The sequence below is a fragment of the Thunnus maccoyii genome, chromosome 19 (genome assembly GCF_910596095.1).
Source record: "Thunnus maccoyii chromosome 19, fThuMac1.1, whole genome shotgun sequence".
NCBI classification, from domain to species: domain Eukaryota; kingdom Metazoa; phylum Chordata; class Actinopteri; order Scombriformes; family Scombridae; genus Thunnus; species Thunnus maccoyii.
Window position 1 is genome coordinate 515025 of NC_056551.1, and position 24575 is coordinate 539599.

The window sequence follows — 24575 nt, forward strand, 5'->3', positions numbered from 1 at the left end:
TTCATAATGTAACTGCAGGTTTCTCTGAGGATACAGGTGCTTCTCTGTCTCCAGGCTAAGATGACAAACACCAGCTAAGAAGTGTCTGATTACCTCAAAAGGATTTCACGCTGGTGCGGCACTCACATTCACAGCTAGCTAGCATCCACTCACAAGGTTAGCCAAAAAGGTCAGATTTCCTCCCCTATTAATATGAACAATTACTTTAGTCTGTTCTGTTGATCAATATAATTAGGCAAATCTGATTGAAATAGATTAGCTGGTTCACTTGTCAATTAGCTACTTCACCACCAAGTTGATGACTATTAGTAGTAGTGCTAGTAGCCTATTAATAGCTAGGACCTCAGCTAGCTAATGTGTGAAGTAAGCTGGTTAAAAATGTACATAATAGCCTAATGAGTTTATGGTCTCAATCACTAGTTTCAAGTCTTCTTCAATACAGCATGATGTTCCTTTTTTGTAAATTATGGTCCTAGTTAAAGTAAACTAGATGATAAAGCACAGCATGCTTTAGGGCGTGGCTACCTTGTGATTGACTAGTCGTTATGAAAATTAACTTTAACGTTTTGTTCGCCTAAAAAAGTCTTGTTCAGCATTTGATTGTACTACAAGACCCTCTAAGGAGTTGGGTGTTCAGTTTTTTCTAGCAAAAACTAGCATTAACATTAGCATTATCTCAATTGACCATAGACCATAAATGCACAGTACTAACCCAGCCAGCAGCTAGCACTAGGATCATCGCCAGCTTCTCATCCAAATATGGTCACTTCTCCAAAAATCAAAGATGGTGGCAGTCAAATCTCAAATCGCTAATCTCAAGGCTTCAAAATGGCAGTCCACCCATGTGGTTGACGTTACGGTGACTACATCCCCACTTCCCAAGTCCATTTCTGTCAGGACAAGAAGCTATACACAATACAAGCAAAAATGCTTGTGTGGTCAAACTTATTAGATATCAATCAATAGGTATGAAGTAAAAAGTCTAAATTTTGACTTAGAATCTGTGGTTATTCAAAATGTCAAATTACCATGAGTATTTTTACTTTTGTAAAGTCTAAAATTGCATCTATCCTTTTTATTTTTTCATAGACTTCCATAGACTTTTGTGGAAGAATGTCAATTATACATGTCTTAACCATAAGAATGCCAGCTGACATCAACATATTAGTTAAAACATTTATTTCATATTTTATAATGACATTTCATTGTTATTCACAGCGTTCCAACACAGACAAAACCTTAACCATTACTGGCAGGTAATGAAATACTTGACCTCTTCCCCAGCTCACACTGAAAGTTAGTGCTTTGAAGAAAGTTAACACCACTACATTCAGTCGACATTTCTCCTGGTCTTTCATGTAACATGACACTTACTTTATCCAATGGATGTTTCTGGCCAGAAGAACTCTGCAGTCCTCAAGTCAGAGTAGTTAAGCAAGACATTAAGAGTTTTTGCTGCTGAGATCAGGTCTGACCCAAATCACAGTGATCACACAGTGACTGATCACATTGTCAGGTTTCTTCACAATAATTACTCAAAGCTGCATGTCGCAATGTCTGAAAATATCAGAAATCTATTGATTTGTTACAGCTGGACCAGCTCAATCAGTCTCAATGAGCTGACTACAAAAACACGGGAAGGCTAGATAATCACCAGCTGGACATGCATTTAGAGTAAAGCTAAAGGGTTTGTAGTGAGGGGCTGACAGTACATTCAGTATTTTGTTTCAACATTATACGATGAGAAGAAAGCTATGCTTGCTCTGAAAGCACTGTAGTATCCACAGTGAATGCTGGGTATTGTAGGAAGACTGAAAACAAGTCTTCTGTTGTCTGTTTACTCTGACAAAGTAAATGGAATCAGTTTTGCTTTTACAGCTGAAATGAAACAAATTTAACAGTGGGGTGATCCTTGAACTAAATTATGCCACATTAATTAAAAACAAAAAAACAAATTACACAGAAATGCATTTGATTTTTCATTTCCTCTGTTTCCAAGACAGTAAAAGTAAACTTTTTTTATTGAACATGCATTGGCACTTCATTAGCAGTATGTACATGTCAGTGTGAACTTAAGTTGATTACATTCATATGCAGTGTATATACTTGAGCTGAAAACATTTGTGAGAAATGACAATGCCCTGGTAACAAACTGTAACATCACTCCACAAGAGGGCGCTACAGCAAGATGCTGGTCAAACTGGGCTGCCAGGAGAGAAACACACATCATCCTGAGGCTGCTGACTGTAGCGTCCATCACTCCTGAAACTGTGTTCACACTTGTCATATTTAGAAGAAGAAAGAGACATTTTGAAATGCATTATGTGACATTTACTGTGTAGCTCAAAGCATGTTTAGGGAATTATGGTACTATAAAGATATGGCTGTGTATTTTTCAATGTGAGTGCAAAGCTGGCGCTTTAACGTAATGTCCCAAAGCACCCTGGACTATTTATTTATACTTGGTTAGGAGCTGAAGAAAAACTTGAACAGTCTTCTTCACTGCTCAAAGGCTTGAAATGAACATTTGACTATAACAAAGGCACAGCACCATTCACATGGATGACACAAGTCTGTGTTTTTACTGTGGCCTGTAGCCACCCAGCTGAGGCATATAGCTGGAGCCTGGTGCAGGCTGTCCATCTGTAGGTGTTATCTGCTCAGAGTCCTCTTCCAGGGAACAGAAGTCCAGAGGTTCCAGAACCTCCTGCTGCTCCATCTCCAGCTGGTTGAAGTCAGCAAGGTTGGTGCTGTCTTGGTTCCCTGCAGACTGTGTAAAGCAGGACTGTCGTGGGAAACGCTTGGACTGTCTGCTGCCCTCCTGCACCAACATGTCTGGGTTCTCCTCAGAGTCCAGCAGGGGCTGAGTGGACTCAGACCGCGAAAAAATGGCCTGCTGAGGTTGGGAGCTCGGGTTCTGACCCTTGTAAGCATTGGAAGCCACCACAGAGGAATACTGAACTGTGCTGGCTGTGGTGTCAGCAATGTCACCGCCCTCATCACTGTCAGACACACTCTGGCGAGGTGAAGACATGCAGGAGGAGCCTCCGATGCCACTGCTGTGCTCCTCAGAGAGATACTTGTCCTTCTTCAGAGGCAGACCGGTCTTCTCCTCCTCAAATACAGACTTTCCATCACACACATCCATATCAAGCACACTGATGCCAGACAGACAGTTCTCCTTTGGTGTCTCTGCCTGTAGAGGACAAGTTGAAGAGAAGTCTCATTATAATCAGACTGAAAACAATAAGCTTTGAAACTACTAGTGTTTGTACCACATTGTAAATTTCTCACAGAACTATAGTCAAGAGGTTGTGTTATGTAGCACAACAAGCTAGCAAAGCTGTAAACAGAACCGCGTTTCCAGGCATGAGCAGTCTGCCGTAACTTCTCTCCTGAGAGTGAAAATGTCATTGCTGTTATAACTCTTTGAAGCCGTTTCTATACAAACTATAAGCACTGTCTTCAGGGTGAAGGAACATGTCACCCAGTGCAGCATTGTGACTTGTTGACATGTTTTTAATAGTTTTTGGACAAAAACGGAGGTCTATGGCACAGAGGAATACAATATATCAGGCTTTGGATATACACACAATACTTGTATGTAAGATGAGTTCATTGTTGGTTTGGAGGAGAGGAGTTCTATTACTGGGCATTATTACACAAAAAAAGACAAGTGGTAAACATTGTCAACAAGTAATGAAGCATTAACATTAGAATTGATTCACTTAGTTTTACCTACCTACAATATTTTTTTCTATTTCTAGAGACTTAAAATATGGTCTACCTTCATTGATATAAATGGCTGTATTGGACAAAATAAAGGAAACATCTCTCAGTAAAACGTTAAGCAGCAGCGCACACACTACCATCTCTGCAATGACAATCAAGTTGAATCAACAGCTGTCTGAAATAATTCCAACACAGAACAAACATTAGAACCTTCATGAAGGAGGATTTAATACTGGGCTGGTGGATTAGACTGCATCTGTTGTAGCTTATAAACCGGACACTGAGTGTATGTTCTGTTGTAGCTACTCAACAGTGAGTTCATTTTTCTCATAGGATATCAGAATAATATCATATCAAAGGGACAGCCATAGGTTCTCCAGATTTGTCAGCCAGTCATCTGTCTTCACAGTGATGCATTAAATCTGAACAGTGTGGCAGATTCATAACATACCCACATTAGGATCAAACACACACTGCCACGGCACTACTGGCTGTCATTTTACTGTTGTGAAGCTAGAGGCCAATGTGTATTATTCACACTGTTATTTTTTGGGAAAAGAAGGTCTTCTAAAAATTGGCCAGTGGGCGTCAGTGCATAACTATTGTTTAGATTTTTTCTTAAGTTTTAAACTGACGGATTGCATCATATAACATTAAAATGTATCATTTCCATGCCAGTTTAAATCCTGTCCAGTAGAAGTCAGAACAACAGGCTCATCAACCAGGAAATCATGGCTTTAATCAGTGGACCTGAGTGGACAGAGGTATTAAACACACACTCTGAAGGTGCCCTGATCAAGACTCTTTTAACTGCTGCAGCTGATCTACTGAGTGATTGAGAGTAAGGTTGCAGTGGTCAGTGTGGTGGTGTGACTGGGTCAGCTGCAGTAATGAAAATCAGACTGGAGCTGGAAAACAGGATAAATGGAGCTCTGTACAAATTGTCTAGATACAAAAATGTCAAGAAATCTGCTTTTTGCAAGTAAACCTTCTACAGGTTATGCTGTTATAGTCTGCCGATATGTATTGTACATTGTACATGTTATCACTCTAATGTGTGTTGGTGCAAAAAGCTCCATACTTTCAAAGGATAATCAGGAGACCAGTTGCCGATGGTGCTCTCTCCGGGGTTTGGGATCTGAGGCCAACAGCTCTCCTTGAGCCTGTAAGAGAGTGAATACTGAGGATTATAAATCTGCTTTAACAACAAAAAGAACCTGTGGGTCCAAAGCTAAAAATACCACTGTTACAACTTTGAAAATGCTTTCATTCACAATGTATCTGAACAATGGGGCTTTCAGTAGTTAACAGTCCCAGCTGTGGACTGCCCTGTGGCGTAAGGCCAGGTGAATGCTCAAAATCAACTAGTTCACATGTGTTGTCTCACCACATCTGAGGGCATAAGCATTTACAGCCGTTTTAATTGCCACTCTCAAAGATGAGTAAGAAGATGTGAGGGACATGATGCTGTGACTTGTACAAATGAGGACCCTATGTCAGTCTCTCCTCAAAGACATTCATGGTGAGCTTCAACCCCTGTTCTGAGAGCAACAACATTTGTAGGTGTTTAAGTGTAACTTACACATCTTTTTGGTAGAAACACAGCAGCATGGTCATAATAACGAAAAACAGAAAGCCAAAGCTCACTCCCACCACGATGAACTCAATCTCTCCGGGTGCTGAGGGAAACACAGAGGACATTTAGAGAAGACAACATTTCTACAAGGCATTCAACAAGCTAAGCTAGACACTGAGTGAAAATATAACCTTCAATCAAAGCAGCTCAGCTGTTGTTTCTAAGACCCGGATGACCTGCAATTTTCTGCTACTAAACTCAGACAAAAGTCCAGCACCACATAAGGAATCTGGGAGTTATCTTTGATCACGATATGTCCTTTAAATCCCACATCAAACAAATTTCAAGGACTGCCTTTTTTCTAGGGCTGGAGTCTGCTGGTCGACTGGTCGATTAGTTGGTCGATATGCTCTCGTCTGACTAAATTCTCATTGGTCGAATAATCACCATGTTATTTTCATAAGGAGAAAAGTGCTACATCAACAGCTTTCCAGGAGTAATCCATTATTTCCTGCGGCGGGAGGGACAGACTAACAAATTACCTGTGAAAACGGGGGTGTATTCAAAACACAACTTTGAACTCGCCCAACCTAATGGAGACTGCTGGGTCTAACTTTACTCAACGTTTACTGAACGTAATGAAAATTTACTGAATCTGTGTTTCTCCATAATGACACAACGAGAACCCCCGCCAGGCCCAAAAAAATATTTTTTAATATTTGATATGAATGGATATTCATTCAGAAATCGATAGCGTTTGGGAGTCTCTGAGCAGCGCTGTTCTGGTACGTGAGTCAACCTCTGTCGTTGCCTGGGAAACTATTGGTAGCGTAGCTCCGTTGAGGAGTATGTTTGTAGCGAGTGGGTAAGAGCGAGGGGCAGAGAAGTGACGGTGGATGCGAGCGGGGCAGAGGAAAAGGTCAGTAGTAAGTTGTCAGTCTGGCAGTAAATGCAAGACTAATCGATTAGTTGAAGACTATGTACGATTTTAATCGATCAAGATTTTCTTTGGTTGACTACAGCCCTACTTTTTTCACCTACATAACATTACAAAAAGCCAGGCCAGCCCAGGCTCGCCTTGAATCAGCCCCTAGTTATGCAGCTATAGGTCTAGACTGCCAGGGGACTTCCCAAGATGCACTGAGCTCCTCTCTCCTCCTTTCCCTCTCCATCTGCAATCATGCCCCATTAATACATGTTACTAACTCAGCATATAGTCTCTCCTGTAGTTTTGTGCTTTCTCATTTCACAGGTATTTCTGCCACTGGAGCTGTAGAACCTCGATCTGGTCCTGCTCGACACCAACTGCTACTATTATTATTCATGTTTTTATTATTATTACTGATGTTATTGTTATTATTGTTGATGCTATGCATTTCTGTCTCTCTTTCTAGCTTTTTTATCCTGTGTCATGCTTCAACTTATGCAGAACATTTTGTTTTATGTGCTGTTTGTTTTGTGTCCCTGCGTGTCCACGTGCTGTTGTTTGTTTTTTGCTTTCCTGTTGAATATGTGGACAAGTGTTTTATGTGTAGATTATTTTATGAGATAATACAACCAAACCATATAAAAAAATAAGTCCTGTAATATTACAATTTTTTCTCATAATACTATGATAACATTATAATATATAATACATAATATACTAGATTCTCAAAATTATTGCAGCTTTTTGATAATGTTATGCATTTTTTTCTAAACTGATATTGAATTTATTTTCAAATGTATTTTTCTGACACTCTGTCATAGGTATCATAGGGAGGTAGGTAGGTAGGTTGGTCGGTAAGCAGTGTCACAATGCCAGATGTCCGAATCCAAACTGAACATTGGCTGTGGATTTGTGTGTGTTTTATTATATTGTTTCACTACCCAGCATCTGTCTAGAGAGCAGAAAGTGACTGGGATATTTTTGGAACAATTAGACATGTAGAAAAGGTCACACTTACCATATTTCAGAGTGGTAAATGAGTGGTTAGAGCTATTCACTGAGCCACCGATGGTTGAAGCCATGAGCCAAGTGTCATATTTGGTGTTGCCAGACAGTGACGTCAGAGTGTATGATGTTGCGTTACTTGGCACTGTTACGTCTTCAAATAAGCAAAACAGAAATCAGCAAGTAAGACTGGCAATTCTGATACTGTCAGGAAAACCATTCCTGCAGTCAACACTAAACAGAAAGCTGTAAAAAGTGAAGCATATTCAGGACACACTGTGACAGGTACGTACTGTAAGTTTCAGTCCCGCTTGTATAGAATATTGTGTAGTTTGTGATGAAGCCTTGCCGTCTGTGTTGGGGAATCTCCGTCCACACCAGCTCAGCCTCGTTACGTCCTAGTTTACCATTCAGTGTAACAGAGGGGGCTTCCAATGGAGCTGCAATCACAACAGCAAGATAATATGCTAATCATACATCTGTAGCTTATCTGAATTCAAATATAGACTGACTCTATACTGATGAACTGAGGTAACATCTCCAGTGGAACCGGTTGTTTTATTGTATTCATGTACATGTTATAATGTTATTTACAACAATAATTGCTCTACATGAAAGCTTAGAGAGAGGTATTGATCAGACTTGTTTGGGTGATAAATTGAGTCTACAATGATCATTATATATACAGTAATTTTGCTGCAGTGACTGTGGATGTTCTGCTAGGTGACAACATGATACTGAGCAAAAAGCCAGAATGTTTGCATCTGCAAATAGTATTTTTATAATTCAAATTTGAGCTGGTTTTAATATTCTTCAAAAGACTTCAAAATTCAGTAAGTCACTGATGAGTATATTGACTTACCTCCTTGCTCCAGAAAGGCTTGTACACTTGCTGGCCTCCCAGTCCATCCAGAGTATATTGGATAAACAGATAAATTGTAGCAAACAAACTTGTCAAGTTTGCCTAGAACGAGATCAAGAGTTGAATAAAATGTTAGTTTGCAGCAAAGCCTGTTGACTGTGTATCAGTAAAGTGAAGTATCACCGAAATGTAAGAAGTACCCTGTAGTATTAAAAGGTGGCAGTAATAAGTTTGTAGTTCTATCATGGAGAGCAGCTGCACTGGATTCATGTGGATTTTGAAAGACAGAATTAAAAGGTCTAGGACAACCCCCCTGCAGCAGTGCATTGCTGCCACCATGACAAAACATGTCTGCTCACTCTCTTGTTATAACAGTGCAGGCTTAGTTTTATCAATCAGCACTTACTCTGCATTACCATGTTGACAATGAATGTAGACTTGATATCAGCTGTGATGAATCACACAACATAAGCAGTTCACAAGGTTCTGTTCATTGATTTTAATACTTTACAGAATTAAGTGGAACCAATAATTGACTGGAACAGCAACAGGAAAATATATTAAAACATCAATTCTACCATCACCAAATTCTATGGCCAGCATTTGGAAATGCACAGCAAAACACGTAGTTAAGGAACTGAAACTTGCACACACACTTGTGAGGTCCTCTAAGCTGCAGTTAACTGCATTACCATGAGGGTGTGCTGTATTATCACTGCAGTAATAAAAAAAAAAAAGCATAACCCTAACCTTGCTGGCCATTTTTGCTTTTGATAGACCAACACCCATTAACTGGTAACTAACCGGTTAATTTTAAAAATCAAACTGCACTACTTTTTACAGCCACTGTACACATCTACAAGGGTTAGTGGTTCATTCTCAAAGGCCAGATTTTGGGTGAAATATCCTTTTATAATGGCAAGTTGAACTCTTATCAAACAAGACTAGGTCAAAACCTAGTATATGACTGGACCTACCGTGTATGGTCAATGTGTGAAATTGTGGCTAGTTTGTATCAGGGATAGTCAGTGGTAGTGTCTATAATGTGAATTCCTGGATATTAAATGTTCATCTGCAATTTTCTGTAGAGGTCCCAGTAATATTTACTGATGTAGCATGTCACATGACATAGTTAAGCTATGTTTGAGTAAAAAAAAGGTTATAAATGCAGTTGCAAAAACAATACTTTCCACTCATACTTTGGGATGTTTGATTTGAAAGAGAACTAATTTTATTTAATTATAACTATTCTAATTATTATTAAGTCTCCCTGCTCTTTCATCTGTTTCACTCAGTGGATGTCTCTCGTTTTTCACCCCGTATTGAGTGTTTTGTCACAGTGATTATTTGGGGTGCGCTAATTGTGCTTTGACTCCCTCATGCCTTTACGTGCCTTTTTTCTGTCTCTTTCCTGGTTAAGGAGGCTGCAGTGAGAAAGTTTTGACAGTATTTTGGGTGCAAATTCAGGAGGCTTATCTCCGTCCAGTTACTGTCAAATCAAGCACACCTGCAGAGCAGCTTGCCCACACTAAACTGATATAACAGCTTTTGAGTCGTATGTTTTACCTGCAAGACTCATGTTTGAATGCGTTGTTCATCGTTTGTGATGTGAAAACATCAGAGAAATAAAAAGCTTGCGTCCTGGTATTAGTTCAGTTATAAAATCCAAATGTACTGCAGAGTGTCTTTCCTGCCCTGCTGTAGCGGTCCAGCCAAAAATCTACACAGATGCTTTTGTTTCTTAATTCTTAGAGGAAGAGAAAGAAATTACCTTTAATGGCAGTGTGTCTGGTGCTTTTGTTTTCCCTCTGCCAGTCAAACTGATCACCACTGACCCACTCCACCACATACTCTGACACAGCTGTACTGTTGGGGGGTTTCCATTCGAGCCACAGCTGGCCCCCATGGGACCAAACCTTCAGCTCCTTCACTGGGCCATGCTCTGTAATACAAACATCTCAATTCTGAATTTAAACATGATACAGAAGAGTAATCCAACAATACTCCAAGAAGGGAAGTGAACAATTCCCACACACGTCTGCAGCCCTCCACAAGTTAACAGTGGAGTTAGCAGTGACAAGGACATTTGGATATGCTTGCCAAGTGGATTAAATAGGTGGGGCACCCCGATGGCCTAGAGGTTAAGGTGCAGACCATAAATCACAACACCCTGGATTTGCATCCAGCCGGGAACCTTTGCTGCATGTCATTCCCCATCGCTCTGTTACCTCATAATTAAGGCATAAAATACTCCAAATAATCAAGTTTAGAGGATAAGTGAATTTTGAATACTGACCTGGATTCAGGAATCTTTTATGTTATATGTTCATATTAATTTCTCACCTGAAAAGCCAATTGTTCCTGCAACACTACTCATCTCCAGGTCTACAGTATGCATATACTGCTGCTTCTTGAGGTCCACATATTGTTACATCCTAACAATAACATTCTCCTCTTCCACAGAAAAAGACTGCTTTAAGTAGTTAAAGAAGGGGGGCGATGACTGCTTTTAGTGCTAGATATGACATATGACAGTGCTGTGTAGTGTTACTGCTAGAGATGCAAGATATGTATCGATATATTGTTGGCCGATAAATAAAAACATCAAATTATTGTTATTGTTAAAACGGTTATTGTTCTGGTAAAGGAATTTCAGATGATAATTATATCTGATAATTACATTGGCTGAGAAGGGAAGCAACATGAAACCTGGTACCAAACAGGGATTTCTTCTGTCTTCCATCTGTTGTGAAGGAGAATAAGAGTAGCAGAGTGGAGAACGTGGCTTTAGTGTAGTTGTAGTGTAGGTAGTCTATGGTATCCAACGGTTATCATATCAGTATCAGCCGCAACAAATTGACAAATGTCCGTTATTGTTTAACGTTATCAGCCGTGAAATTCCATATCAGTGCATCTCTAGCCGCAACACGTCCTCCCTGCTGGTGTGTTGCTTTACATGCAGCAATTTATACATTGAGGGTGTGTTTTGTTGGCCTGTAGCTCAGAGTCTCCATGAATACGTACCATGTGCTTTTTCACGGATGCCTAACAATGCCTCAGGAGACTTCCCCACAGAATTGATGGCAGTGACGTGCACTCTAACAGTTTCCTTGTCAGCCAGGTGAATCTCTTTAAGGGTAGTTATCTTGCTGCTGTCTGCCTCTGACGTGTTGACTGGGATGCTCTCCCACTCCATACTATCATTCTTGACTTTATCTTTTGGGGTTTGAATCTTTATGTCGAATCTTGTTATCCTCCCATTGGCAAGCACAGGATCCTGGCAGGGCAAAGTTACAAACTGTATGTTACGTTTCAGCATCAACTCAGAAAGTATAACATTACTAAGTGTTGCACAGAAAAACAACTGACTTAACTGCAAAAAAGCCATTTTTTTAGAAGACACCATTTGGGTAACATCATGATGTGCTTTGTAAAACATCTACGTATTCAGCCATTGTAATGAAGATAAAATCTACTTTAAAAAGGATAGAACTGGCCTTAGCTACAACTTGAAATTGCTCATTTCTTTGTTACACAGAACCCCATCGTTCATACTTTGAATTAAAATATACACGAGCCATTCAATCAACACAGTGAGTGGAGTTTATTCTGAAACATCTTTGATCTCTGACAGTAGCTCTACATTAGGTTGGTGATCACAGTGAAGGAATATGCCACCAAATGCAATGCATATGTTTTTAATACTTGTTAGACAATAATGGAGTTTTAAGGCAGGCATATGCAATATAAGGTTAGTTTTAATCTCCTCAAGGAAATTGTTTAATGACAATATAAAATAACAGCCTTTAAATGAATACATTTGTAAAACATGTTTGTTTGCTGTCTAACACTGAGTCAGCTGAGAAAATCAACATCGCTATCATTTCTATGTCCCCAGTACAGAGAATGAAGCAGGGGGAGACTCCTAGCTTAGCATCGAAGGTGAAATATACAGCTTCCTACAATTCTAAACCTGTCCGATGGGCACTTTTTATCTTGTGTATTTAACATGTGTAAGAACAGTGAAAAGGCAGTGTCTTCAGACGTCATTTTACAAATTAGAGTTATTCGCTAACCAACAACAAAAAGATGCACTGACATTGACTATGCATGCATGCCCGAACTCCTGTCATCGTAGTGGAGTTTCCACGTATATACAATGTTACAACTGATATAAAGCCGAGAGGTTTCTGGATGTACCAGTGATTTACAAGATAATATAAAAACAAATATATAAAATGCTCCAGCATTATTAATGCTAAGCCTAATTTCACCTTCTTCCAGTCTAAACAGGTCCTGGATCTGCTGTATTTCTTGTTTAAACATTTTATTAAGAGTGGAGTCCAGTATGCACAAATCATTAGTGAATATATAAATATAAGTTATTGGTGAATATAAAATAACACAGTAGAAGAAAAGAAGGAAAGGCAAAAAAAAAAACAACCCCCCAACAGCAGCCAACCTAGACACTGCAGCAAATATTTTTTTTATAACAAGCAGTTAGATAAAACATGAGATTCTACACACTTTCCAAGCAAGAATAATTCATTTTCTCAACTGTAATTGTTTTTGTTGATTCATGTTTTATTGTGAATTTTCTTTGTTTTATTTTACTTTGAGTTTTAAGTGAATACTATATTGTATAGCGTCAGATCATTTATTATTATGATTTAAGTATCCTATCTACAAGCATGACAGCCCAACGTGCCTTGGCCATATTGTATTCAAAGTGCCTTTATGTGTCTCGTTTAAGTATGCCACTTTTGTATCTTTTATGTTATGTGTGTAACATGTATGTTATTTTACATTATGTGGAAATACAATAAACATTTTTGAAAGACAAAAAAAACTGAATAAGACACATTGAGTGTGATGTGGGAATTTACCTTACAAATAAACCGCACTTGTCGTTTATTTATGCCATCATCCTCTGCAATGATTCTCCATAAATCCGGTTTACTTGTTGGTCCTAGGCAAAAGGAAAAGAACAGGAAACTAAATATTTTAGGGTAACACTCGCTTCAGTATATAAACATTTAAATGGTTTACAACACACTAAAGTGTAATTATGAGCAACTATAAGGACATTTTAAGTGTTTATTAATTTACAGTATTTGTCAACAATTATAACTTCTCCTATGAAGACATATTTTATATTATTACAACTGTGTGTTACTATAACTGTCATTTATTATCTGGTTATACATTAGCACCCAATTATGAATTCCCATAAGAGGAGTTATAGTTGTTGACAAATTCATTAATAAACACTTAAAGCTGCTTGCAACTATATAACAGCGTGTCATGAACCATTCATTAATTATCATTGATAAAGTGCTTATAAATACTAGCCTTACAGTAAAGTTTTTACCGAAAGTACAAAAGGAATATCATCACATCACATCTTATGAATCTTTTCCTCAACATTCAAGTGGGCAAAGGACCATTAAGTCTTTTCACCACTGTAAAGCTGCAGCTTAAATATTCTGTTGTATCGGAGAGCAATCAATTAGGTTGCATGAACATTTGCACAAATTGTGTTTGACAACCCGCACACTCTGAACGTAACCTGACACGCCAGACGGTTTGTTACACAGAATCATCTGAGAAGTCGTCCTTGGAAACTGTTTGGAAAAGGGCGGGCATTTTCAAAAAATACTTGCCAGATGCTTGGATGAACCCTCTGTCTATCACCATCTTAACTTGCGAGGCAGCTGGACTCTCAAGATCACAAGATCTTGTGTCTCCAAGCACACCTGCTATTTTGTTATCTGCATGTGCAGCAGCGCAAAGTGCACAAGTCCTGAGTGGGGTGTAATATAAATCACAGGGTGTGGTGATTGATAAATGCGCTCTCAACTTATCACATCTCTTATCTTGTAACTCTGAAGCAGCTGGGCCAATCGCTGTGAAGTGTGACAACGTTAGCTCAACAAATGGAAAGATGCTTCTTCAGGAGATCATTTTGTCTGGAGGTGCTGAAAGTCATGACGTGAATACATAGCAGCACAAATCTGCAGGCAGAGGCAGATGGTGCGTGTGTGTGTGTTTTTAACAGTTCATTTGAACAATGACAATAGAAATAAGCAAAATTGTTGGGGTATCCAATAGCAGAGTGATTGAAGAAGCAAAACACATAATTGCAACACCTCTGGTTTGATTCCAGCTGGGGACATTTGCTGCATGTTATCCCCCCTCTCTGTATCTCTATCATCACTAATAAATCACAAATAAAGGCAAAATGACAAAAAGATAATGGTGAGACCATTTAGGCTTGCAGTATGACTGCATCAATCTGATACTATTTCAGGATTAATTCTACTGTATTTACTATATCTTAACTGTATAATGCGTTATAAATCATGACATTTTACCGTAATTGATGTGACATAAACATTTGCTAAAATCAAAGTTGGAAAGGAGGAAATGGTGCACAGGATTGATGAGCGTGATAACAGCTCAACAAAAAGAAAGCTTTTCTTCAGGAGATGTCTGCACGGTTCAGGGCGCTACAACATTAACACACATCATCACACATCTGCAGCCAAAAGATGCAGTAAATTTTTTCATCAGTTAGTTACTATAACAATAGTAATGAAAAATAAACATATATATATTTGGTGAAGCCGATAATATGATTGCATCGGACCAACAGTATTTCAGCCATAATTTTAATGTATCTCACCTCGTAAATGGTCATATATTTTAGTAATTATTATTAAATAAAAGATGAAACGTTACTTTTGTTAAAAAGAAAGTTGGAAAAGAGGCTGATGAGCCCTGGTAACCCAATGTCTCCTTCATAAACACACAGGATATCAAGTTATAATCAACCAGTCAGGTGTGTGTAGAGGTGTGTGTGTGTGTGTGTGTGTGTGTGTGGTTATTCTGTAGCAGCATGCATAATGGAACTGCGCTCTGGTGCACTTCTCTAATCAGAGGCCGCAGATTTATCAACATATCTGTGCTGCTGCCTTCAGATGCTGCGGGGATTTTATGAATGGAAGTAGAAGCTTCCCATACAGTATAAAGCAGCTGTGGACAATAGATACTGTAAGAATCACCCACATTCATTTATAGATCAATACAAATGCTTTAACCACATTAAACGTTATTATCTGTGTGGATTCTGGTTGGAGTGTTTAATTGAAAAAAAACTTATATTCAAGTATTAATCTGTTATTGCAACACATTTACACAAAGTATTTAGTTTGCGCTTGTTGATAAAATCACCAAAGTGGCAGCAGAGATACTTTGCTCCAGAAACAGGCGTGGTTTGGTAAGACTCATTTTCCACAAATTCCACTTGCTTTGCGCTGACTATTTACGCTTCGCCTCCCAGCAGTTCACCATACATGCAGCACTGGGCACCACAATTGTCACTGTCCGTGTGCTGCTTGCACTGGTCATTGCACTGCCACGAAAAAACAGGGCACAATGTTGTATTTGTAGGTCAAATTATTTAAACTAGTTTGAACTGGCAGCCATAATACTCACTGTCCTCTGGTGTTCTCTTGGTAGCGTTGGTACTCCAGTTGCTCCAGTAACCCTGGCCCTCTCTTTCATTTTTGCAGCGCACCTGAGTGACATAGACTGTGTGTGGTCGAAGGTTCTGGAGTCTGAAGGACTGTATGTCCTTAGCAGTGTCCACACGAGGTACCTAAAGGATTTTTTCAACTAATAATTAAAAAAGACAAACAGCAACTAGAGAATATAGCTGAGTCTCAGCAGTCTAGTTTACCTCAAGGGATGATGAATCATTATTTATTTGTGTATAATATTTCCTCATTATTCATTCACTCTTTCTATTTACAGACATAACACTGTAATTAATTGTGACTAAATACCAATATTATTGAACAAATGGATCTGTCATCCATCAACCATCTGACTGTGACCCACCTGCTCACCTTTATTCTCAACAGTGTTGCCGAGCACATTCAAGTCGTGAACACTTTCAGTGTGATATAACTGGCAGTGTACTAAACACTGAATCCTTGAATTTATAATCCTTAAGATTTTAATTATAACAATATTTAGTAAAATAAATATTTTTATTAATTTTAAACTTTCATAAACATAACTTGATCTCTGTTAAATGTTTGTAACAATTTCTGTTGAGCTGATTGTGTTAATTAATAAAAAATAATCATTTCACACAGCAGACATTTTCACTTTTCAAACACAGATATACTGTATATCATAACATGGCTAGTAGCCATAGTTTAGGTGTTTCAGTGCCATGGCCATGCTTTTGTGAATGCTGGCTCACTAACAAAACCACTTAAAAATAGAACCACCAGCATTAAGACCATTACTTCCACTTCTGTTTTTCCTGATATGATAAAAATACACACAAGCAGTAGAGTGACACACAAACATACTTACATAAATCCAACTCTGAGATCCACTTTGGCAGAATCTGATTTGATATGTTAATTTCAAATATGCTTTCCCAATAGGATGAGTCCAGTTAATAAGCAGGGAGGTGGGAAAACTCTTCTCTGAAATGACTTTGACATCTGATGGAGGGTTTGTTTTAACTGCAACAAAAGACACAACAGGCCGTCAATAACATGCGAGATGGTGATAATCATATTGCATAAACACACTGGAGTCACATTTCAGCAGAGCCAGCATTGTGACTAATGTTTTAGACCAGATTGGATCACAGTGCAAACCTTACTCATACATTTATACAACATTTGACTTACCAAAGAAGCAGGCATCTTTTTGCAGACGCTCAGACTCCACCGTTCCCAGTTTATTCTTTGCCTCCACCCAGATCTCCAGTGGCATATAATGGGGGAAAACATCAAACTGCACTTGGGCACTGTTTTTTTCTGTTGTACTAGTTAAGTGGCTCTGAGCACTGTTGACAAAAGATTTAAATATATTTACAGGAATAACAGCAAGGCCTACACCAACAATACATACAATTGGAATTCTTCTAATGTAAACAATTTCTTATTCACTTTTCATAATACTTACTACGTTTTGTTTTGTTTTTTTTACACATTTCAAGTTTAAAGCTTTCTCATTATTTGCTCACAGAATACCATTCAATCCAATGCTCTGACCTCTGCCATGGCATGAATAAGTGACAAACATGAGCCCCTCTCAGACATGAACTCTGTGACACTGCTGGTTCATCTATGTGTTGATGAGGAGCAAAAGTGATAGCTTGAAAAAATGCCAAGGAAAAGAGGAGTGGTGTCAGTTGTATCACTGGCTACAGCAGTGATTGATGGTAAAATTTACTTTTCAGGTGAATGACTGTTTATCTGTGGCTTGACTGACAATTGTCATCCAAGACTGATTGCTTATTAAATATAACATAGATACTGTTGCCTTTAGCTCAACAGCACCACATAGCAAAAAAAAAAGACAAGACATCACATTACGTCTCTTCCTATATTCATTCATATGCTGTGATTCTCTCCGATCCCAGACCGAAGAATGGTGTTCATCCCTCCAGAAGAGTTCCAGAGACTTGTAGAATCAATGCCAAGGCTGATGAACACCATTCTTCAAAAACATATTCCCTCATGTGGTGTTGTGATGATGGTGATCGAGAGTGCTGTCTAACACATCAGTTCAAAATCTCCAATAGGTTTTCAGTAGGATTGAGGTCTGGTGACTGCGAAGGCCATAGCACATGATTCACATCATTTTGATACTCATCAAACCATTCAGTGATCCCTCATATCCTGTGAATTGGGGCATTGTCATCCTGGGATAGATCATTCTCATCAGGATAGAAATGTTTCATCATAGGATGAAGGTGATCACTCAGAACAACTTTGGATTGATTTGCAGTGACCCTTCCCTCTTAAGGGACAAGTGAACCCAAACCATGCCAGCAAAATGCCCCCCACAGCATAACAGCCACCAGATCCCCTCACTGTAGGGGTCAAGCATTCAGACCTGGACCAGTTTTTCCTTTAATTTGTCACCCGTCTGTATGTATGTGTGTATATGCAGGTCTGCATGTGATTATATAGGCTAATGTGTGTATACATAAATGGCCGGACACAGCTCCCACTAATCAGACTTCCACCTTTGAGTGTAGCTGTTCGGAACAACTATAAAGGCATTTGATTTCTGATGTGGTCGGACAACACTGTGTACAAATCAGTTCTGACCAACCATAAACTGACCCTAACTCAGTCTGCTGAAGCCCTTATATAAGCTTCACATAAACCTCCAGATGTGGTCTGGCTGATCCAGTCACATTCTGTTTGCAATTTGCTTGCATTTACACCTGCATTAACGTGTTTTTTCTGATGCAGATAAGATATCCAGATACAGATCACATGATGACATCTGATGGAGAGATTACAATGTGAGAGAAGTAGACCACATATTTATTTACACTTTGAGTCAATCAGGGAAGAGTTATGAAAATGTTGCAATGTCTAATCTAGTCAGATTGTTGGTGTGACTTTAACAGACACTTAGAATTGCCAGGCTGCTTACAGAGTGAAGTGCATGTCTGAAAGGGGCTTGACAGAAATGTATATATTCAAAGTCAGAAACAACAAATGATAAGCCATAGCAAACATCAAATTATCAAGTCCATGCATTCTCTCAACTACTTAAATAGCCAGTTTGACTTAAAATATCAAAGGCTTTAGTTGATTTCACCATGCTGGAATGAACCAGAAACTGAAATGTTGCCAAAATTTAGCTATAATGTTACTTTCAAACAAATGTGACTGGGATGCATAACAATCTAGGGGGTACTCACGTGCCGATTTTAACATGCAGTGTGTATATTGTAGGGACATCTCTGGTTTGGCGTCCTGGTTCCCACTCACAGCTGATGATGTCAGAGATCATCGATCCATTCTGGACAGCCACACAAGACAGATTCTCAGGCTTCTCCGGTTGATCTGACATTGGGACAAACAACAACACACAGAGAGACATCTTATTAACTTTTTTTAAAACTGCATGTGACCTTCCCTGGCCCTCTCTTGCATATCCCACATGGATCCAGTGATGAATACAGGGGTCATTGTTCATGTCCAGTAGTTTAAGAAAAGGTTTCACTAGGTTTATGGTTTTAAAAACGGAGCTAAAGTCCATGAAGAGGATGCAGACATAGGTGTTACATGATTCCAGATGTTGCAGTTTATAGTGATGGACTAGATTAACAGTACCATCAAAAGATCTGGTGACTCTGTATGCAAACTGGTAAGGGTCTGCTCGAATGACTTCATGACCATGGATGTTAGGGCTATTGGTCTAAAGTAAGTGAGGCAAGAGATTTTGAAATACTTGGGCATGGGAATGATGATGGATTCTTTGAGGCAGTGAGGAATGGAGGACTGGCGTAAGGAGAAGCTGAATGTGTTAGAGAACACGGGGGCCAATTTATCAGCGTAATGGTGGAGTACAGCTGGGCTGATCCTGTCTGGGGTTGTAACAAAAAGTCTGAGTCTCTGCAGCATGATGATCTACTGCAAGCAACATTAGCATTGTAGCTTATAGATTTTCACAAAACTCTGTCCACCACGTAATCAGAAGGGGAAGATACTAAACTGTCCAATGTGCAGTGCAATGTTTTTCCACTGTCATATTATTATGTTGTTTGTGTAATGATTCCCTCATTTTCACTTCTAAATAAACGGTCTATAGTACAATGTGATCATGACTGACAGAAATTCTAACTAAACCTATAAACATTAAACACATGTGATTAGAAAACAGCTGTAAGTTTTAAGATCTGACGACAAAAACTTACAGCCTTTTATAAGGAGGATCCCATGCATAAATTTGCCTTTGTTCAGGGCAACATAGGTTGATACTTCATTGCAGCGGCACAGTAACCATTCACGCTCTTCACCGGTGATAAGGATAGTGACATTAAGAGCTGATCCATTGATCTTTGTGTACTGTTCCTTGGGTATAGTAGTTGCTGACAGAGTCCAGTAGAGTTCATCTGCTGTAGCTTCAGTTGTGTTGATGATCATGCATGTAGCTGTAAAGTTCTTCCCAATCTCTACCACTTCAGTTTGTGGGGCTGTCACCAAATAGTTGCCAGTTCCTGAAGACCAACAAACCAAGACAACACTGTAATTCAATGTTTAGAATAAAACTCAACCAAAGCGAAGTCATATAACATATTACTGTAACTGCTGAGGCAGCACATAACCCACAGTTCCTCCCACAGTTTTGCAATCAACAAAAACTCAACAGGAACATGACAAGACATGATTGTACTCCCACCACACCACAAGCAGTGTGCATTACGGTCATCCACAGTGTCTTTTTTTGAAGACAACACACTACTCAGAAGAGTTGTTTGATGGCCAAGAGAGCTCAACACACTGCATCTTCACCAAACACAAGCAAATAAACCCAACACAAACAAAGGAACACATTCAGGAAAACCACCGCAAGTAAATAAAACACAAATTACATTTGCCAATTTGACAACTTATAAGCAGTATGGAAAAAGCATAGCACATACACGAAACAAAAACAAATACAGAAAGGTATAGCTTGCTCGGAGACGGCTACAGTGAACAGAGCAAGACCAAGACAGGTACCCTTCATCGCAAGCTGGGAGTCGGGCTGGAGCTACAGGTGTGAAAAAGGTTTATTAATAATCTCACATCAATGAAAAAACAGCAATAATTTCTGAGATGCTGATGGCAACACGCAGTAGATTCTTAACTTAAAAGGGGACATATTATGTTTTTCCTTATTTTCTGTCATATACATATATACACAAAAGGGTGACAAATTAAAGGAAAGACCGGCCCAGGTCTGAATGCTTGACCCCTACAGTGAGGGGATCTGGTGGCTCTGTTGTACTGTGGGGGGAAGTTTGCTGGCATGGTTTGGGTCCACTTGTCCCCTTAGAGGGAAGGGTCACTGCAAATCAATACAAAATTGTTCTCAGTGATCACCTTCATCCTATGATGAAACATTTCTATCCTGATGGGAGTGGTCTCCTCTAGGATGACAATGCCCCAGTTCACAGGGCACGAGGGGTCACTGAATGGTTTGATGAGAATCAAAATGATGTGAATCATGTGCTATGGCCTTCGCAGTCACCAGATCTCAATCCAATTGAACACCTATGGAAGATTTTGGACTGACTGTACCAGTTTTTCCTTTAATTTGTCACTCGTCTGTACATATAATGTTACAATGTCAGATGTTCATATTATGACATGGCCAAAGTGTCAAATAATGGGGTAAACGTATGTAGAAGTAATCCCTGTTAGCAAAAAGCACTGGCTTCAGTCTGCTCTGAACGCTCAGTTTCCAACGTTTTTTTTTTTTCAATGTAGGATTGACCAGTGGCTCAAGATAATGGAGGGGTAAAATAAAAAAGTACTTTATGCAAATGAAGGAAAACTCTGTCATCATCATTTACCAAAACTGATGCAGTGGAGGGACAGGAAGTTTAGTCTTTACCAGCTGTGGACAAATGTCTGTAGAAGAAAATGTAGTTCCTTGTTTCTGGTCTTATGGTTTCTGGGATTCCTCTCCTGTATGTCCCTTAACTCCAAGATTACAGATGCAAATTAAATGAAGTGCTGCTTGGCACAACATCATGTCTATTGTAGGAGAAAATTGTGAGGTGCTCATGTACATAATGTTTGTTAATGAGCAAGCTACTTGTGAGTAGCTTGTGAGTAGTGATGGCCAGAAGTGGCAGAGGCAGTTTTGCATGATTTGTTCGCTTCCAGTGGGACTTGCACAATCCTGCAACTGTTTTAAGGTGTTCCACTGATAGACAGTTGGTGGCAGTAACACACCAAGTAAGATTGCAAAGGCAAGAAGAAGAAAACTGCAGCCAGAAAACATGAATGTAAACAAAGGACCTTTTAAAACATTCAAAAACAATCAGCTTTGCAAATATTTTATGAGGAAGGAATGCATTCAACACATTTCTCATGCCTCTAGGATACACACATTGTGTTTTGGTGAGAAACACCGGATGTAAACACAACTGTGTTTGTTTAGAAGAAAACTGTACAGCAGGTCTGTTCCAGACAGGTTTAGTGAAAACTCTGAATTTCTTAACTCTAAGTTGAGGGAAACTTGAGTTTTCATTTCTAGAAAGTTCATGTTACCTCTGGATTGGTTACTGCGGTAACTTACTCTGTGAACATAACCTGCTTGCTGGCAGTTTTTCTTCAACAAACCCTGAGTATCTCTCTGTCTCTGCCCACCTGCAGAGCCTGAAGCAGCTGTCAGATGACCTGATTCATTTCCTCACTGTTACAGTGAATATCAAAGCGCATATAAAATTGCTAGTATTTTCAGAGGTTTAAATTGGGAAAGTAAGAGCAAAATCCTGGTTTGATATTAGTTTGTTACCCAGGGACTAAATTTGCTAACATTACCGCTTTTCCATGCGTCAGCCATTTCTCTGAACAACAATCTCTGCCCTCACATTCACATATTACACACTGTGGATTCAGCTCAGTATAAAATCTGACCTATCTTTTGTCTTTGTTGCAAGTGGAAGTTTTTGTTATGACACTGACTTGGTTCGCATTGATAAGGCAGCTGTCAACCTGTCAGAACAGTTCTCCTGCACTGAAACATTTACTGCACATTACTGTGGTAATCTCTGTTTAAATCAAAATAAATCTCTAAGAAATGTTAGAGACATAAGACACTGACCAATGAATTATCATCTCAATTTCTCATGACTGGTCACACTGATGGAACATTCCTATCATAGTTATAATATCATGTTATGAGATTATGTGAATATTTCTAAGTGAGTATAACAGTGGTGCAGCTGAATAACTGGACTAAATGTAATTTAAGAGTGAGCTTTTAAGTATAGGATGCCTAACATGTTTTAACAGCAATTCAGCCACAACAAACTAACAATGCTGCTGTTTATTTTTAAAAGATATATGCATATACACATGCATTAACATTGCTAAACAGCTAACATTAATGATAGCTTTTTTACTCGTTCACATGCACACACTCACTCAGAGTGAACAAACTCAGAGTTGGTTAAAGTAACACTGATCAAGTGCTCTGGAACCAAAAACCGAGTTTCCCATTTCTGAGTTAGTCAACTCAAAGGTCAGGTTTAGGTTAAGTTTGTAGAATCTGCTTTCTAGAATGTACCAGGGTACCTCTGAGGAGCAGGCAGGGCAAAAGATCTTTTTCACAGCCGATATATTGACTTGTGATAGCAGGAAAAAACAAGTATAACTAATACTGTTGTTAATAATAATAGTGTTAACAATGCAATGTCATGTAAAAAATAACATAGGAAAGGATCTGCTGCACAATATTGTTAAGTATTTATAGTGTAGTATCCACACCAGTGGAGCAGAAAATATGACATTTAATATGTAGACTGCAATACAGAAAAGACTGGGGTTACATAGGGTTTGGTGTTTATATGTCCTCTGAATACTCCACAATACTGTCAAGGGTTCAAATGTAAAATAGTACTACCCACCTATAGCAGGTAGAGCAGGGGCAAGGCAAGCTAACACCAACAGCTGGAGCACCCTCGCAGACACCATGATGATGACCAGCTAGAACATTAAAATAAACATAATTTCAGTTTTGTCTAAAACATTAAAACATCAAAAACGTTTCAACAAGTAGCGTAACGTTGAGGTTAGTTGTTGTTTATCGCATCTTAAAATGCTTCTGTGATAATGTTATCAGTCCTGTAAACATTAGGTAAATGCTTAACTCGAAACATGAATTTATTATAATGGCAGCTAATGGCAGCTTTGTTCTTAAAAGGCACAGGCACAGACGGAAAGTTATTGGTAGTGTATAGCTAAATACAATGTAGCTACAGAACGGTAACAGTGTTGCCTATTAAATATTAAGCATGCGAGCTCACATTGCCTTCCCTGCCAACGCCATATTGTTTCCGCAATGAAAAGCAAGTTATTACTTACCTAACTGGCGTCAATTTTAGTCCCTGTATAAGATTTACAAGATCAATACCATATTTCTTTATGCCAAAACTTAACAATTGTCAAAACGAGTTAAGTGAATCCGATCATATGTATCACGTCCGTGCTAGTTATTCTGTGGTAAGACCACCCACTTCCCGTCAAGGGAAACTTACGTCGCAACGCTTAAGCAGTGCTGCGCAATGCTTAGACGATCTTACACCATACTGATGGGCCTACGTGTATTGTATTGAGCGTTTGCCCTGCAGCTGGTAGTTTAGGGATCGGATCTAATGCTCAGCGAAGACATACTGTTTGGTGATTTGTCAGAGAAACTATCTGTCAAACACTTTCGACGAATAGGACGTTTCCGATTTTGACTGTCCTGGCTATGCGCGTTCATCGCTGTTGTTTCCAGTATGTACCCGCCCTTCGTGCTCACAAGAATGCACGCGCATACCGCATGCGCATAGCGCATAACCCCAAGGAAGGAGAAGAAGACAGAAACACAATGGGTGCCTTCCAAGTCTGTCAAATTGCATCCACGTTTCCCTCACTCGC

General features: G+C 39.2%; 1 protein-coding gene across 2 annotated transcripts; it reads right to left on the reverse strand.

Annotated features, from left to right (window-relative positions):
* Nucleotides 1-1164: 1164 nt before the first annotated feature.
* Nucleotides 1165-24575, reverse strand: il6st (interleukin 6 cytokine family signal transduce). Of its 2 annotated transcripts, none has more exons than XM_042395188.1 (16): nt 24191-24575; nt 23561-23639; nt 19853-20155; nt 18854-18998; nt 16818-16975; nt 16492-16646; nt 15601-15763; nt 12990-13072; nt 11128-11380; nt 9875-10045; nt 8104-8205; nt 7535-7681; nt 7255-7395; nt 5315-5411; nt 4814-4895; nt 1165-3196 (listed from the first exon to the last, which is right to left on the reverse strand). In XM_042395188.1, exons 2-16 carry the CDS (start codon nt 23625-23627, stop codon nt 2582-2584), a joined length of 2682 nt encoding a protein of 893 aa, XP_042251122.1. In that variant the 5' UTR covers nt 23628-23639; nt 24191-24575; the 3' UTR covers nt 1165-2581. The 2 variants fall into 2 exon arrangements, with proteins under 2 accessions (XP_042251122.1, XP_042251121.1); XM_042395187.1 differs by lacking the exon at nt 24191-24575 and adding an exon at nt 24018-24183.

What these genes read in the sequence shown, in the direction of transcription:
- il6st (XM_042395188.1), bottom strand. Translation starts at nt 23,627, where the DNA reads ATGGTGTCTGCGAGGGTGCTCCAGCTGTTGGTGTTAGCTTGCCTTGCC. An exon ending in CCCTGCTCTACCTGCTATAG is followed by an intron (nt 20,156 to 23,560) that starts GTGGGTAGTACT and finishes GTTGGTCTTCAG; the next exon opens with GAACTGGCAACTATTTGGTG. An exon ending in ATTTACCACTCTGAAATATG is followed by an intron (nt 5,412 to 7,254) that starts GTAAGTGTGACC and finishes TGTTTCCCTCAG; the next exon opens with CACCCGGAGAGATTGAGTTC.